Source organism: Neodiprion fabricii, chromosome 2, assembly GCF_021155785.1.
Source record: "Neodiprion fabricii isolate iyNeoFabr1 chromosome 2, iyNeoFabr1.1, whole genome shotgun sequence".
In the NCBI taxonomy this organism is placed as follows: Eukaryota; Metazoa; Arthropoda; class Insecta; order Hymenoptera; family Diprionidae; genus Neodiprion; species Neodiprion fabricii.
The window spans coordinates 3104434-3120856 of record NC_060240.1 but is presented as its reverse complement, the minus strand read 5'-3'; the positions used below and the strand labels follow the sequence as shown (position 1 = coordinate 3120856).

Sequence of the window (16423 nt, the reverse complement as noted above, 5' to 3'; positions counted from 1 at the left end):
TGTTGGATTGCTGCGATCCCTGATAAAAATGCCAGATCGAAATTAAATAATTCGTACTAGATGCGGAAAGGATTCGGATTCGAAAACCGAGTTTGCTATATTGTTTGAATTTTCCGCGTCTCATAAGAATTTATCAATTTCTATCTGGCATTGTGAGCAGGTATATTTTCACTACTAACTTTCAACTCGCCGAATAATCACACAAAGATTTCGATTGGGATTATAGTATCAAACTAAAACTATTTGATTTTATCCTTTTATCGGAGCAAAAACAAATGTAAAATCTATCGCGAGAGGTGCCTTCAAAAAACTTTCTTTCGGTCTTGAAACTAGACGTCTAATTACGTCGGAATTACAAGCGTGCATGATTAATCATTCAAGGATTCTCACGGTATATCGCGATTATAATTTATCCCTACCACGGTCGACTGTTTATTGATTGTTTTTTAACCAGCAACGTGAACCTATTCGCGACCTTCACGGTCGTCTAGAGAAGTTTATTAAAATCCTCGAAAATCTAGACGAAAATAAATTTCCGACGGATTTCCTTGATTTACAGTTAATTACACGTATTGAATATTTTCGGAATGAAATTATTACCGTCTACAAAAGTATACAACAACATTATACAACACACAGTTTGAGTAAAAATTTGTGTATTAATTTAATAATCAATGAATTTGTTTCCTGTACTACTATTTCACATGTTCTTTTTATACAGTAACACAAATATCATTTATATGATTGTAAAAATGTATCATCAATGTACATATAATATGTTACACATATACCAGCGAAATTCGCACAATTGTTCCTCAATGTTATTCTTTACGTAATTATCTTCACACTTTCTCCCCTATCATCTGCCTCTCGCTTAATTTTTTTTCCCTCAACGTCTCCCTGTTAACAATTTTTTTTTTTTTCATATGTCATACTTCGTTTTACAACTATAATTATCGTTATTGTTATAATTACTCTAGTGTTAATATTAATTTTTACAAAATGAAAAAAGAAAACTCGAAACAAATCGTCAACTGCGGTTTGTTCTGACGGTTCGAAATATGTTATCTGCGGTCGCTCCTCCCCCCGTTCCTGTATCCCCCACGACCACGCGATCCGCCTTTTCCGGTGGTCGAAGACTTGGAGCCCGTTTCACCGGAGAATCTCGCCGATCCTCCGGGTAAACCGGCCGAGCCTCCGCCGCCGTTTCCACCGGCTTTCCCCGTCGTCGAGCTGCTCGCCGGCGTGCCACCGGTTGCTGGAGTCGTCGCGTTGCTCTGCGTCGTCGGCGTTTGTCTTCCAGGAGCCGCGGCCACGTTGTTTGCGTTCCCGTTGTTCGTTATGGCATTGTTCGCGTTACCCGCTGACGGGGGCCCGGAACCTGTCCCCTGATTGACAAGCTGCTGGGCCAAAGCGGGGTTTGGTTCGCTCATGTTCAACTGTTCGTTTATGACCATGCAAAATTCGCCGATCTTTTGTATGTCACCATTTTTACCCGAATAGAGGGTAAGACACTGCCTCCACACCGAGGCGTAGCCCTTCGTCAGTTTAACTATGTCACCGGGCACCAGAAGCTGACCGGGTTCGTCCCAAATCGACACATTCATGCACGCCGTGCTATCCGCGACTTTGAACGTTCGTACTTCGCGGTTTTCTTTGGTTATTGTAGGGTGGCCAACCTCCAGAACTATAAATACCACATTTATGTTTTTCTGCCCTGGCCGTATATCTTTTATCTGCACATATTCCATCGTCGTTTTTCAACCGCACCGTTCAACAATCACTAAACCTCACTGCAGGCTTCTCACTTTCGGCGATATTAGTTTTATTTATTCTTCTCTCTTTGTATACTCGGCTGCTTGACGCAATTTACAGTTATATAAAAAGACGGAATGTAACTCAGCGTATTCTTTTTCGTGTTTTTGTCTATGGATTTTTCAACGCTTTGTCTCAACTATTTCCAGTCCCTCGTTACTTCCCTTGAATCCTTATACCAGACATGTGTATGATCTAGAATTTACTCAACATATGGCACGAATCTAAAGCTTATTTTGTGTTTATTTTTAAATTGTGATAAATATGAGAAAAGTTCATCAAAGAAATGATACGACGGGTGGTACGCTGTTGGCAGCTGATAGTCCAAATGTTCGCCATCTTATTTTGGTTTACGATCATGCTGCTCAGGTGGCGAAAATGCCAGTCTATGCGCAGCGCTTTGGCGGCAACTCTCCGAACTGCTGTCACGAAGTTAACGGGTGGTTAAGTAGGAATTCATAAGAAATATTGAAAATTCGCGAGCAAGCACTAAAGAAATCAGAGAGCAAATTTCTTCACTACGATAGCAGCAAGAAGCGAAATTTAACTTCAATATTTAGAGAATGCTTCTAACAGACTCGTTTTTTCTTTCGGCCATGCGTCCGTGGCTTATGTATTAATTACCTACTGTAAATTTGGTTATTGGTAGGAGTTGAAACTTATAAAATTATATCGTTCAGTTTGAACGGTACGATCTGAATTTTGGCAGCATCGAACTTTACAGCTCTTTACGTGCTGTTTTAAACCAAATAACACCATGAGAATTTCTGGCGTGTGTATTGACTGGTCGGAGCGAGTTGTGCGCGCCGCGAACCAATGTGTGCCGGGTTGCCGCAGCCCGCACGTCAGGCGTACGTTAGAATTAGACGAACTCTAGCTTGAAGAAGTATCTTGATTTTTTTTCAACGACTGAAGAGTTCAGGCGGAACAAGATATGCGTGAAAATGAAGTAAAATTAGGAGTAAAATCTCAAGTTTCGACTTTTCTCAAACCATCTCAATGTAAAATGCAAGCTAATCATATTATCGATAATGCATCTCTCCGTCGGCATATTTATTCACCGGCACGCCAGAATGCTAGCATTATTGATCTGAATGACACGTATAAGTCTTGGGTATTTGGTTGATTATTTTAGATCGATAATGTGTGCCTCATCACTAGAACGTGGCCAACATATAAATTCATTTGAGAGAGCAAGTCAATTTTATTAAAAATAAACATAATAACGGTCCAACGGTCTTGTCACGAAGATTCGTTTAGACAAATTTGTTTCAATTTTCACTAATTGGTGCTTCGAATCTAATTTAAAATACCAGCGAATAAATATGAAACAATGGGAAACAAAAATGTATGAAATTTTTACGGATCGACTGCAGCGTGTACAACCGGCGTTGTTTGAGCAATTCATTTATTACTCTTTGTTAATTATTGCAATTACAATTTATTACATAATAATAATAATCATAGTAATACACTACCGGATCGCTAAATACTCAGCATGTATAACGTAATGTTTAATAATTTCACGATTATTATAATCGTAGTGTAATTTTATTTGTATACGTATGAACCTGATGTTTTGATAAACCGTCAAGAGGTGATATGAACATCACAACATTATTATACACCGGAGATTCCAATCACGTTACACCATAACTGTTACGCGCAGGAACCTTAATTGGTCAAGTTCTTTTTGCCATTCCACGCTACGTACTACACAGTGGAATTAATATTAATTATAACGATGATCAATTTTTTGGAATTCCTGTTTTAAACATACAACATTTGTAGCCAAAAGAAGCATAATTTTGGTTGCAAGAATTTCGGATTATGAAAATATGATCAATATAAATATAAGACAGTGACAACCGTACTGCGTCGATATAACGTGACATCTATTCATATTTCTCGAAATTTGAAACGGCACAATGATATTAGGTTTTTTAATGTTTGGTTTATGTAACGGTGCATTCTGAGCGGAAAAATAAATTCCAAGAAACTGATACACAGACTTGACGTAGCTCACCACATACGTACTGATATGAAATATATCGGTGATGTTCGATATGTGTCCAGCAATTGCGCGAGTATCGAAGGAATTTTCTGTTGCCTACGAGGAGGTATGAGAATATTATACCTGTGTATGTATTTTCGATACATTTTAAATGATGGTAATATGTTATGCAGCTACGATAAATGACTAATTATAAACTATGTAATCAGATATTACCAATATAATATTGTGTTATATATACATCTACCAAATAACACGTATTGCCCTATAATTGCAGGTGTACATTGTTTTTTCATAGTTTCTTTTTAATGACACTAACGTTATTTGATAATTTGTTAGCTTCACCGTTTCTGTAATTATAACCGTGATATTGATAATAATAATGAAATTAATCGTAATATATAATATACAGGTATAATCTAAGTCGTTGTACATTGTTATATTTCATACCATTTCATTGTTAATAGATTACTTCTCATACTGCATATTATTAGACGTATTTAATATCATTATAATATGTGATCATTTTTGCTATACGGATTAAAATATATCGTGTATATAATATACATATATATTATACTATATTATAGAGACTACTCAATTATTCGTTTTGACGATTATCCTCAAATGTGTGTATATATTAATATATACTTAGATATCGTAGATATTTATATTTATATATGTATATAACTTACTTGGTATTTACAGAATTGAGATACAAAATTATAAACAGTTTTTAGTAAAAAATAACTTTACGATTATAACGATTAGGTAATTATAGCGTAGAAGGTAACATATGGTGAGCTCTGCACAGTCTTCTACAATTATTACCGGCATTTGTCAATTCCATCGTCACTGATTATTTTCAAAATAAAATCATACCTTCAATCATTTCAGTTTCTATATATTTTCAAGTGTTTCTCTTTCTCTTTTTGTATCTTTTGTTTTCATTGAATTAGAATTACAAAATCCGAGTAGGTATAATGTTAAGATTGTCCGTCGACCTTACAACGATCATATTACGTTGTAAATTTTTAATCGTTATTGAAAAATTTCGTTGAGGGTCGATAATAAAATAAGTCGAAAATAAAATCTGTAAAGTTAAGAACGAATGAAGAATTCTAACACGCATTGACACCGCGTACGATTATCGCGTTATACTTGATAACAGTATACGACTTGAGTAACATTGAAGAACGACGCGTTCGAATTATTGCAGTATACAATTGTAAATAATTGAATAGCACAAGGGACAACGGAATAACGACTCAGTCTCAAGGCTCAGGTATGATTGTCGAACAATAATTAATAATATTTAATAAAATGGAAAAGATTTTAAATACGTACTGCGTAGCATTAACACACAAATCGAATATCGATATTACACACATTAAAATAATTGTAAATGAAGTTAAGGGGGTTTGTTCATTGAGATGATTGAATTTACATAAACACGAAAAAGAACCTAAAAGAGAAAATCAATTTTTCACAGAAAACCACTAAACATAGATCAATCGATTAAAACATCGTACCAACTCACCGACAGAAAACATCTAGGAGAGCTCACCGTTCTATTCGGCGTCACGCGAAGTGTAATAACATGAATGTTTTCTTTTTAATTTTTTTTTTTCATCAACAATTGCTCACGCTTTTAACTTTGAAGGCTACACAGGGCTTAAAGTTCAAGGTTCCAAGCATCTAACAGAGGTAGATATAGACTGCATGTCAAATACAATGATATTATACCTTTTCCTACGTATATTATACATTTATACGTAGTTGAAGAATACTGAAATCGAACGTGGTACATGCAACGTTCAGGGGTCACCAGCAGGCAAATTAAATTACATGTAAATCTATACCAACTGGAAACCAACACGTCGGCAGACCGAATCTGATGTTACAAGAATCTGCGCAGTATTCCGCGGCGGTTGTATTTCATTGTAAAAGTCGCATTTTCACTGGTTTTTTAAATCGCTTTAGCTCAATGTGACGAAGAAAAAATCTCGTAGTTTGCACGAGTTTTCTGTGCTCCGACAATAGAATAATCAACCCGAAACTGTGATCAGCTGTTTGCTTTTTCAGCCGCCATATTGCTCGGCCACCGTCATATGTTGGACTACAGTGGTATCCCAATGTGCGGTGATCGGGTTGCGAAACAGGTACATGAGACAGGGTTGCAAGGAAGGCGAAGGTGAGGGAGAAAAGTGATACGAGTCGAAGTAAGTACAGCTCGGTATTGTATAGCAGTTATAGGGGCAGCAATATAGCCAAAGGCAGCGTTATGCTTACGTCGTAGATACTAACCTGCGGCCTAGATTCTAATTACCTTATTCGAGTAAATTATATATAGTTACACGATTAATTCCACGATAGTCTAAATCGATTCAACAATATCTACTCCTGCTTGCTCAACGAATTTTATACATTATATATACCGTAGACACGCACCGTACGTTCGTGTATATAATTAAATATATATTGTGTTATATGTATATATATATGTATTATATCAATTACATAAATAGTTCGTTTTTTAATTTTGATGTTGTAACGGTAACGGTATATTGTAGGTATTTATGTTGCAACATGTATCCGTCTACCAAAGTACACCTATTTAGATATCGGGTGATGCGAGATCAAAGTGTTCATGTACCTGTACAGTATATAATTCTCTAGTGACATTTGTTTTCTTCAAAAAGTCCGTCTTCATAGATTATTTTTTTTCTACATGACTCTGGCATATAATTTTCCAGAGACAATATTAAATTTTATTTCTCATTTTTCCATAACACGATGCTCTGGGAATGCTTGTAGGGTTCTTTTTTTTTTTTGTTGAAAACTATTTTATTTTATAACTCTTTTAGAAGAACGAAGATCACGTCGTGAAACTTTGAGGAAGTTTGCTAGAGTTCATAGCTTCCCTGAATATCTCGGCGAATCTTCAGCAAAAATATTTCGCGCGGTAAAATAAATGAGAGAAATTTTGCAGAAAATGTAAATTTCACCAGCTTTTTTACGAGACGTATACATATATTGTATATTTGCATTAATACAATCCAGAGAGATTTTTCCCGTTAGAGATCGCGTTGCTCAATCCCTTGAGGGCCTGGAGTACTCTACGAAATCAACAACCATGCCAAGGTGACTTGTTAATTAAAATTTGAATTCGCGCGAGCGACGTTTCGTTTCGTTTCGTTGTTTTCATAATTGGATTTTTCAAATAAAGTATAATAATATCGGCATGTATAGGATTAATTTTTTAAACTTGCATCGGGTTTATCGTCGTTGCGACTTCTACATTCGTTGGATTCTGCAAGCTCGCACGATTCGCGACCGCTGTTATGGGTGTGCACGATAATGAAATCCGGGCACGGTTGTTTCATAGGGGATAAATTTGCTCGCAGGAAAGCATAATACTTGAGGGAGTGCGATAACTCGCGCATATGAACTTTTTACGAATGATTAAATACACTTCAAACAGCAGTCAGTCAGTATCGATTTTTGCTTCACTTATTGCTTTCGTAAATGCAATTCTACGATATGTCAACTTTAAAACTTTGAGTTATTCTAGTTTCTGATATGATTCGCCATGCCGATTATATCCGCGATCGTGGATATTTTCAAATTAAATTTCTTTTTGATCAGATACCAGCGATGAAATAATTCTTACGACAATAATGATCAATCAACTTCCTATTTTTTCAACTTTCCTCAACCACTGCTCAAGTCAATCAAACGAAATTAAACGGCAAACAATTTGAATGTCGCGCCAAAATGTCCGCGGGTGACGTCATGCGACACTGTCAAATCGCAGGCCACGGTTTCGGAATACCGGCAGAAAGAGAAAAATATTCGAATTTACATTCAAGAAATTACTATTTTTTACAATTTTCATAATCCTGTTATTGCAGAAAAAACCTCACGGAATTTATACCGCGGTTTGGATAGTTCAAGCGTAACGATCGATGAGATTCGATCAACGATAAAAAATATAATGAAAATGATTGGATGACAGTGATGGAGTCGTAGTAATGCTAATGATATCGATTATGTTGCAATATCGATGAGATAAATTATCAAATTACTTACATAACTATCAAAATTATCGGCGACGAACGAATTTATGTGCATATTATAATATGGTATAATATTCCTACAGGATTATATCAACAATTTTTCGAGGCTTCGAGGCTGCTAATCATGATTTTCTTAAAATGACCTATCGGTATGTTTTATTTCCTACGTTTTTACCGTTTTTTCTTTCCCATCACTTTCCTCAGGATATATCAACGGTTTGCATTCACTACGTCACATATGCTTCAACATTTATATCTATATTTACAATAAATATATGTATATAATGTATTAATTCTATTGATCCCGCCTATTATATAAAGTTAATATAATTATGATGTGTCATAGCCATGGTACGCAGCGTATTTATATACACACGTATAATAATGCGTTTCTATACAATATACGTATATACACATTGGTGTGTATATTCATATATTTTATGAAACATAGGTGTAATATAACTAATATTTATAAGAGAATACTAGAGACTCGAAGTGTTTTGAATAGGCCGCGTAGTATACACATACAATATATACATATATATATGGATGTATGTATATACATATATATATATATTAAATTCACGTACCTACAGGTGATCTATTACATAGAATAGAGCTATTGCTTAGGGAATAAATAAATAAATTAATCGCTAACTTAATTTTTTAATTAATTAATCAGCTCTCGAACCTTAATTATAATCGCACTCACCGCATGAAATCATATAATGCAATTCGTTGTGTCTCTTCAGGATTTGTTTTTCTCACACGAGTTGTTCCTTATCTTTTTATAATAAAGTCGATTTGTATTGATCGTTGGAGATTTACGTTTAACCGTAAATTCAAAGTTTATAATATGTATATTAAATATTACAACGTATACACGGCGACTTAATTTCGCGGCGTTGTGTAACTTATTTCACAGCTCTTATTACCTAGTAACAGTTACTAATCATTGGGTTATCATAACAACCAGTCTTATTCTATACAAAAGTGTCGTAGTATAAAGTTAGGTTATAAGGCTATAAGATAGTTTGCACCTAATCCACGCACTATTTCCCGGCAACGTTGCGATTTCGGTTCGTTCACTGCTGCACCAATATTTCATATATCAAGCAGAAAATTGTGTGCAGGAACCGGACCGTTTTCGACTGCTCGATATTACTAATTTTCATTTCTTTGTCATCATTTTCTTCAAATATTCGTCGAGAAATTTATGGAAGAAATGTATTGCAATGTAGAATGATGGGAAAATATGTCTTCACGGTGCCGAAGTCTGATATTCAACGGGACAACAAGACCTTGCGAATGACTTTTTTTTTAACGAACCTCGAATACTGTCACGAGTACAACGTTTGAGAATTAGTGCAATCATACATCTACGATCAGACAGTGGTGAGTCGTTCGGGATTTAGTACAGATAATATGGTAGATACAAAAAAACGACAATATCGGTAGAGCTTCGATGATACACGTGGATGTAATTAGTAGCGGTTATCGATGTTTGGGCGAGTTCGAGACTCGGATCGTGCTGTACCTTGCACCGCGAAAGAGTACCTATTAGTACTGGGTGATATCGATCAATCGATTAATCCATGGTTTCGATTCGTATACCGATTAACCTGCAGAATTATTGAGGCAACTTCGATTTATCGATTAATTGAAGAAACGATTAATCGAAGAAACGATTAATCGAAACCATCGAGTAATAGGTTAATTGGAAAAACCATTAACTGAAATCGAGGATTAATCGATTTATCGTAAAAATGATTAATCGAAAAATTCGATTAATCGATTGATCGGCAAAATGATTAATCGCATAGCACTAGTATCTACACCTAGTCAAAAAATACAAAAACAAAAAAACGAGATGTCCGTGTCTCGAGGGTAGAATAACCACCAAGAGGAATGCCTGGAGTAACTGCGTATAACGTTTATAATTACAAAACCGCTAGGTGGCCGCCCGCAGATTAGCCGGCGAAAGGAGGAGACCGCGCTTTATGAGAGCGGGAGCCCCGATTACCTAATATCAAGAAGTGGGAGCATAGCCGAGGTTCTTTCGCTGCAGGAATAAGGATATCTCACGGAAGGTCGGCCTCTCGTTCTCCTCACGTCTCCAGCACTCGAGCATAAGGTCGTAGATGTCCTTCGAGGAGGCGGCGGGCCGCTGCAGGTAGACAAATGGTGTCTCCTCCGGTTCGCCGGAGGAGTTATCGCCGTCGGATATCCGCTGGAGGTGACCGAGGCTCACGACGACTTCGTCGTCGCTAAGATGCTCGTAGGGCACGCGTCTTCCCAGGTTCAGGATCTCCCAGAGGGTGACGGCGAAGGCCCAGACGTCGCTTTTCGTCGTATACTTTCCCTGGAACCATAAGATCATTCAAGTGCCGGGGTCGGTTAAAACCAGGATGGGATTGCATTACCAGAAAGATCGACTCCCAGGCCATCCAACGGACCGGAAGCGGCATGTTACCATCCACCTTGAAGTAGTCAGAGGCGTAGAGCTCGTTGTCCGTTCCAAAGTCCGAGATCTTTATGTGGTAAGCTTTTCCCACAAGGCAGTTCCTGCAACCAGGAGAGATTGATATTAGTCTACGGTTATCCCTTATACAATCACGCTCACGCTGCTATTATACGAGGTAAATAAATATCGAATTCCTCGGACAAGCTCGGAAGGTTATAGTCGCTTTTTCCGAACTGTGGTTGAGGCATCGAAAAAGTTTGAATAACATGCGTCACAGGTTCTCTGAATCTTTATAAAATACAAAAAACGACGAGTTAGGCAGTTCGAACGGAATGAATCAGGAGCTTTAAGGGAGGGTATTTTGTTATTAGTTGCAATAAAAAAATTTCAAAATGTTCTTGAAACTATAAATAATAAAGCCCTCGAACTTAAATTGCTCTGTGTTTAAAAAAAAAAAAAAAAAAATACTCCTAAAAATAAGTATGATTGGAGACTGTCCAAGCTATATCTCCCCCTCCATTAACGTAGATCTATATACCTAACCATTCCGGGCAGTGATAACAGATACCGGATAAAGTTTGTAACTTGAGTAGGAGAGCGGCGGACGAAGTTAATGATACATCGTCCCGACGAAGCTCGGTACTTGGTTTCTGGGTACAGGATACGTTACCCATACATACAGTTCCTTCATACACCATCGGACCTGATCGAGTCCAGGGCGCGTTATTGAATTGCTGGAATCAATTAATTTTGCCAAGCGAACAAAGCTCCAATTCGGAGGTACAGCCTCGGTAATTAGTGGGGCTTTATCGATCATCGAAATTGGCTGGCTACACCGGTCTCTCTGTGTGCCTCCGCCATGCTTTACTCTCGGCACCCTCTCGCAGAACTCGGCGATGCTTTGCCCCGTTTCCGGCTCTGCCTTGACGCTTTGCTTTGGCTTTGGCTCCGGCTTTAGCTTTGGGCTTTGCTTGGCTCGCGGACTTTGACACGGTATTCCGACGAATGGCACTGCTCTCAGGTCACCCTCAGCGCTCATCATTTCGTATCTGGCAAAGTCCGCGGCCCAGATGCACGGTAAAGAGGATCTACAAATATACATTTCGTAACGACGATTTCTGGGTCAACTTTCAAGTTTCCGGAGCAAAACGCGGTGCAATAAATTTATCCAAAAGATGAAAAGGGACCGTTCGAATACCTCAAGCCACATTGATCGAGGATAATTGAAATTCAAACGTAATCGTCGCGTTTTTACCGCCCGTATACAAGTTTCCCTCAGGGTTTCCTAATCGTGAGATAAGCGAGATAAAAGACCGGCGAGAAACCAGGTCCCGCATAAAGGTGGCGTGTATAGGCATGCGGTTCGCGATAAATTCCCACTTAACAAGGTGAATTGTTTATGGATCGGTCCGAGTACGTACACTTGGGGACAATGAATCTGAGACGGCTAATTTTTTACACTAGACAGTTATGTTGGCAACACAGAAAAACCTACAGCGCCACAATCGGCCGAGCGAGAAACAAACTCAATCTCAATAAACGTAACATAACCCATGACCGTCGAATCTAACCTTAGAATACGTGTCAATCCAACAAGTCATTATCCCCGCGGTATTCTAAGGTTAGATTCGACGGTCATGGGTTATGGTATATTTATTGAGATTGAGTTTGTTTCGCGCTCGGCCGACTGTGGCGCTGTAGGTTTCTCCGTGTTGCCAACGTAACTGTCTAGTGTAAAAAACTAACCGTCTCAGATTCATTGTCCCCAAGTGTACATCTGTATCGGGAGAGCTTCGCCTGTGGGCGGTTGGATATGTATGAGAAGACTGGTCGGCGTTGCAGCTTTTCAGCGTCCTTGCGACCGTCGAAAACAGTAGTAAAGAAACCGTTCGTTCCTCCACTTTGGAAGACCCTCGGGCAATTTTCACCGAGTAGTTCGACGTCACTCCGTGGCGTACTTTCAGGTGGCATAAATGCATAATTAGCCACCCTGTTCGCCTGCACGTGTGGCATTATAAATATAAGTGCGAATTGCATACTCGGACTGGACCTTGACTATAGCCTCGAGCATTATATAAGGGGTAACGCTGAATTCAGGGGCTCAAATATTCATACGAATGCATAATGAACGAGTCGTAGGTATAGTCGGTATTCAGGCACGGTGACGTGGGGGGTGGGGGGGGGGGGGGGGGGGGGAAGCGGAGGATTTGTAACGGCGGTCCTGCAGAGGTAGGCAAATGGTCCAGTGAGATGCAGCGGAAAGCTGGTAGAGAGAGAAAGAGACAGAGAGAGGGAGAGAGAGTGAGGGGGTCCTCGGTTCTCCTCTACGTTTGTAACCAAAGTCGAAACAAAGGCTCGGCTCCCGGCTCAAGATCCATTCCGACGAACTCCGCTGCTTCGGGCAGCTCGAGGGTTTCGACCTCTCGACGATGCGGTCTGAAAAGTCACGTTTTTCCCAGTTTTGAGCTTTCAGTTATTCACCGTTGTCAGCGGCGGTTAGATTTTATACATTATTTGATAGCGAAAAAAGTAATTTTGATCACGGGAAATTTTAGAGAATACTAACCTGATGAAAATGTTCACGCGTTGAATAGTAAAATGTTTTGAAAGTACTTGGCGTGTAATTTATTACTTTTTCATTGTAAATTTGACAAAATATATTAGAAGTCACGTAATAAATTAGATATAGTTCACTGTATTGATGATTATATGATGTTCGATCTGGTACGTCTGATGTATGTTTATCTTATCTTATCTTATAAGAAGGAAGATGAGGCAATCAAACGTTTTGAACTTCTATTTACTATTTTTAGCGAAGAATGTTTCTTTTCCTTTATGACTAATCTCATTGGGTTTCTTGAGTACTCGAAAGTTTTGGTTCACAAGTCGAAATTTCTCGTCGCACTAAAACTTAGAAAGCGAAGTAAAAGATAGAGATACAGCGAAATTTCTCAATCGACGTATTAAAGGGGACAAATTCACCTTCATTTTATTTTTTTAGAAAATTTTTTGCCATTTTTTGTTGGACCCGTTACGCACTTGTGATTAGAAACCTCGAAAAATCGATGCTTCTCTTATGAGAAAAAGTAAGGTTTTCTATGGATGAGTAAATATTGAGGGGATAAAAAAAGAATTTTGTTTTGAATTACTTCGAACCAGTTTGAGGGTTGCGACCATTCGATGCGTGAATATAACACAGATCTAACGTTAGAAGAGTTGATATAATCGGAGTGCTAAATCCCAAATGAACTCGTCCCACATTATATTCAATAACCAAACCGACAGGCGTAAAATGTATGAAGGGGGGGACAGGGAGGGGCATTGAAATTTAGTTGAAACCATATTAAACCTAAGCCCCCGTGTAATTACCGCGCTCTGACAAACGGCTTTAATTATACCAACGGTTCATATTTAATAACTCTTGTCCTTACGACCATACACATGGTAGGTATGCAGGGCGTTCATTTGTGCAGTTCAAAAAAGCATTTTTAACCATCCGTAATCCCCCAAGTTTGCCCCAATTATAGGCGTAATACAATTTTCATAAATCGATCTCGAAATTTTGCCTCTCCTGAAAATGGATGATTGATTAAAAGAAGCTAATTCATACTGCACTCGATATTTCGCACACTTTTCAAACTGAGAGAAATTTTTAGTTCCGGTTACCGCTCAGTCCTTGACTATTTTCATTTTTTACCACAATCGAAAAATATAGTTCTAGGTAGAAAATGAAAATTAGTTTTCTAGCTGTTACCGGAGAGTCTAGTATCCGTTACTATTCTTTCTCACTACGATCACTGTTGCTAGATTTTCTTGTAGCTGTTGCGAAAATTTAATGCTTGTGCAACTATAAATTGACGTTAAAGCCTTGTTTAATTAAAAAAGTAGAGTAAATCGAAGAAACTGATTTTATGTTGCAATTATTAAAAAAAGATCGACGATAGCGCGAAATGGTTAGGCGTACCTCGTTTTTCATAATCCCAACAATAATCAAACAGTTCTTTTTAAAGATACCCGTTCTACTGAATTTTTCTAGGTACTATAACAAATGAAATTTTTCTCAGTTCAAGTGAAAATTTCTGCTGCTACGAATTTTCACAAAAATCGGAACATTTCGTATTGTTTTTTACCAAATTGCAAACATGGCATAGTTTTTCGCAACGGATTGTTAATTGTCATGAAAATCTACAATTATCTATAAGAACTATATGCATATTTACAATTTCGTAAGAAATGTCAAAATTTCCTTAAAAATTCGTAGAAAATTGTGGAAATGATTTTCACCAGCGTTTTAATCCATTTTTCGAGTTAATTGGACAGTCTTGTTTCATGAAGCGAGTGAAACGTAACTTCCTGATTTCTGATTATTTCGATACAATCTCCGTCCACGGTTATCGACCATTGCCTGCTGGTTGCGGTGCTGCAGGGTGTTCGTCGGTATCGATTTCACTCCGAAACCAGAGTATAGGCGCATTTCAATAACTGAAATCTTGTACTACGGCGGGGGAAGGTCGTGTATGTCGTGTCTACCGTTGGGTATAGGTACTGAACATCTGGCTCGCATAAGTAGGTACGCGTCCACGGACACTGAACAATTCTCCACGATCATGTCGTACATACCTAAGTAGGTAGATACGTGTAGACGTATAAACGCGAACGTTCCCGCGGACAAGATTTAGGTATATATGTCTATAACGATGGTCGAGATCAAAGGATTTGTTATACACAATTCGAGATTCTCTAAGAATGACCAAAAATAATTATAATCGATTTTGGATTAAAAACCCTCTCGGACAATTTCCATTGAATCGATTATTTTTCCCCCGATTAATGGAGTATCATCGATTAGTTTTCAAACTCGATCAATCGACCGATAGCCACTAAGCTGAAAATAATCGATGCATCGATCAATCGAATACAAAAAAATAATCCAACACAACTCGATTGAATCGGTTAAAGTTAATCGATTAATCGATTATCTCGTATTTCTTTAAAAACGGTGCATATGAAACCAAAATTTCGTAAATTTCAATACGTAGTCTCAACAGTGGAAAAGTTTTTTGATAATTTCTAGTTTCATTAAAAATATTGTTCAATTTCAGGTGAAAATGTTCATTCATCTCTTTCACTAATTACATCAAATAGTTACTTAATAAATAAGAACATGATAACAATCGATACTTTAATTACATAAATTGATGTTTATTTTACCTCGTTAATATGGGAATAAAAGAAAAAGAAAACCGATTGTGAGGAAAAATAATTGATTCGATCGATTAATCGAGTTTAAATAATAATCGATCTAATCGATCATCGATTATTTTTGGTCATTCTTAATTTGTCCGTTAGCCATTCCCTCTTGTATTTTATACACCGTGCAGATGAAGGATAAAAGAACAAAACAGTTTGCGGCTACCACGACCAGCATAAACGGGAGTGCAAATATTTGCTATGTGTAATTATAACTTCGCAGGCCTCATTGTCAATATGTGACGTATATCGTTATTACTATTACTATTATTATTATTTATATAGACCAAATGGCAGCGGAGGTCTAATTGCCACGGGTGATTCGAGCTACCGGTGAATTTATTCCCAGAAGAGTACGAGCGAGGTCGGTAGGGCGATGTGTGTTCGGACAGTCGGCAGAAGTGCTAAGGCCTAACGAATTGACGGCGCTGATTTCCCCGTGGATCCCTCGTATCGTTCGATTTCCTCCACCACTTCGTCTTATACTCCTCCTGTTTCACACCCACGGCAAAGCGAACCGAACCGAACCGAACCGAATCGAACCGGTACGAACGAATGTTTGTTTTCGGCTTATGGAAATACACTCCAGGGTAAAATAATATTCGATTTGATGTACCAAAAATTAATACTTTTATCGGCATTGATGCGAAGCGGTGAGTTCCGCCTCTCTGACATTCAAACCTCACCCCTACCTTCCATATTCCCTCCCCGATTCCTACGAATCTCAAAACGGCGAGGGTGTCTACTTTTTTTGGCGACCGTGAAATCGAGGAAAACACAAGTAAAAGGATCAAAAGTAAA

The 16423-nt window shown here is 38.0% G+C and overlaps 2 protein-coding genes across 5 annotated transcripts in view; both read right to left on the bottom strand.

Moving 5' to 3' along the window:
* Positions 1-567: 567 nt before the first annotated feature.
* On the bottom strand, positions 568-2169 carry LOC124174924 (SOSS complex subunit B homolog). The gene has a single exon (XM_046554578.1). It carries the CDS (start codon positions 1749-1751, stop codon positions 1065-1067), a length of 687 nt encoding a protein of 228 aa, XP_046410534.1. The 5' UTR covers positions 1752-2169; the 3' UTR covers positions 568-1064.
* A 3309-nt stretch (positions 2170-5478) lies between these two features.
* The window catches only part of LOC124175107 (epithelial discoidin domain-containing receptor 1-like), a 140204-nt gene continuing 129259 nt past the window's right edge, over positions 5479-16423 (bottom strand). For all 4 annotated transcript variants that reach the window (XM_046555007.1, XM_046555005.1, XM_046555006.1 and 1 more), the window contains 2 exons: positions 10332-10473; positions 5479-10270 (listed from right to left, as the gene is read on the bottom strand). In XM_046555007.1, coding sequence (XP_046410963.1) covers positions 9938-10270; positions 10332-10473 — 475 coding nt within the window. In that variant the 3' untranslated portion in view covers positions 5479-9937. The remainder of the gene's footprint in view (positions 10271-10331; positions 10474-16423) is intronic.

What these genes read in the sequence shown, in the direction of transcription:
- LOC124174924 (XM_046554578.1), bottom strand. Translation starts at nt 1,751, where the DNA reads ATGGAATATGTGCAGATAAAAGATATACGGCCAGGGCAGAAAAACATA.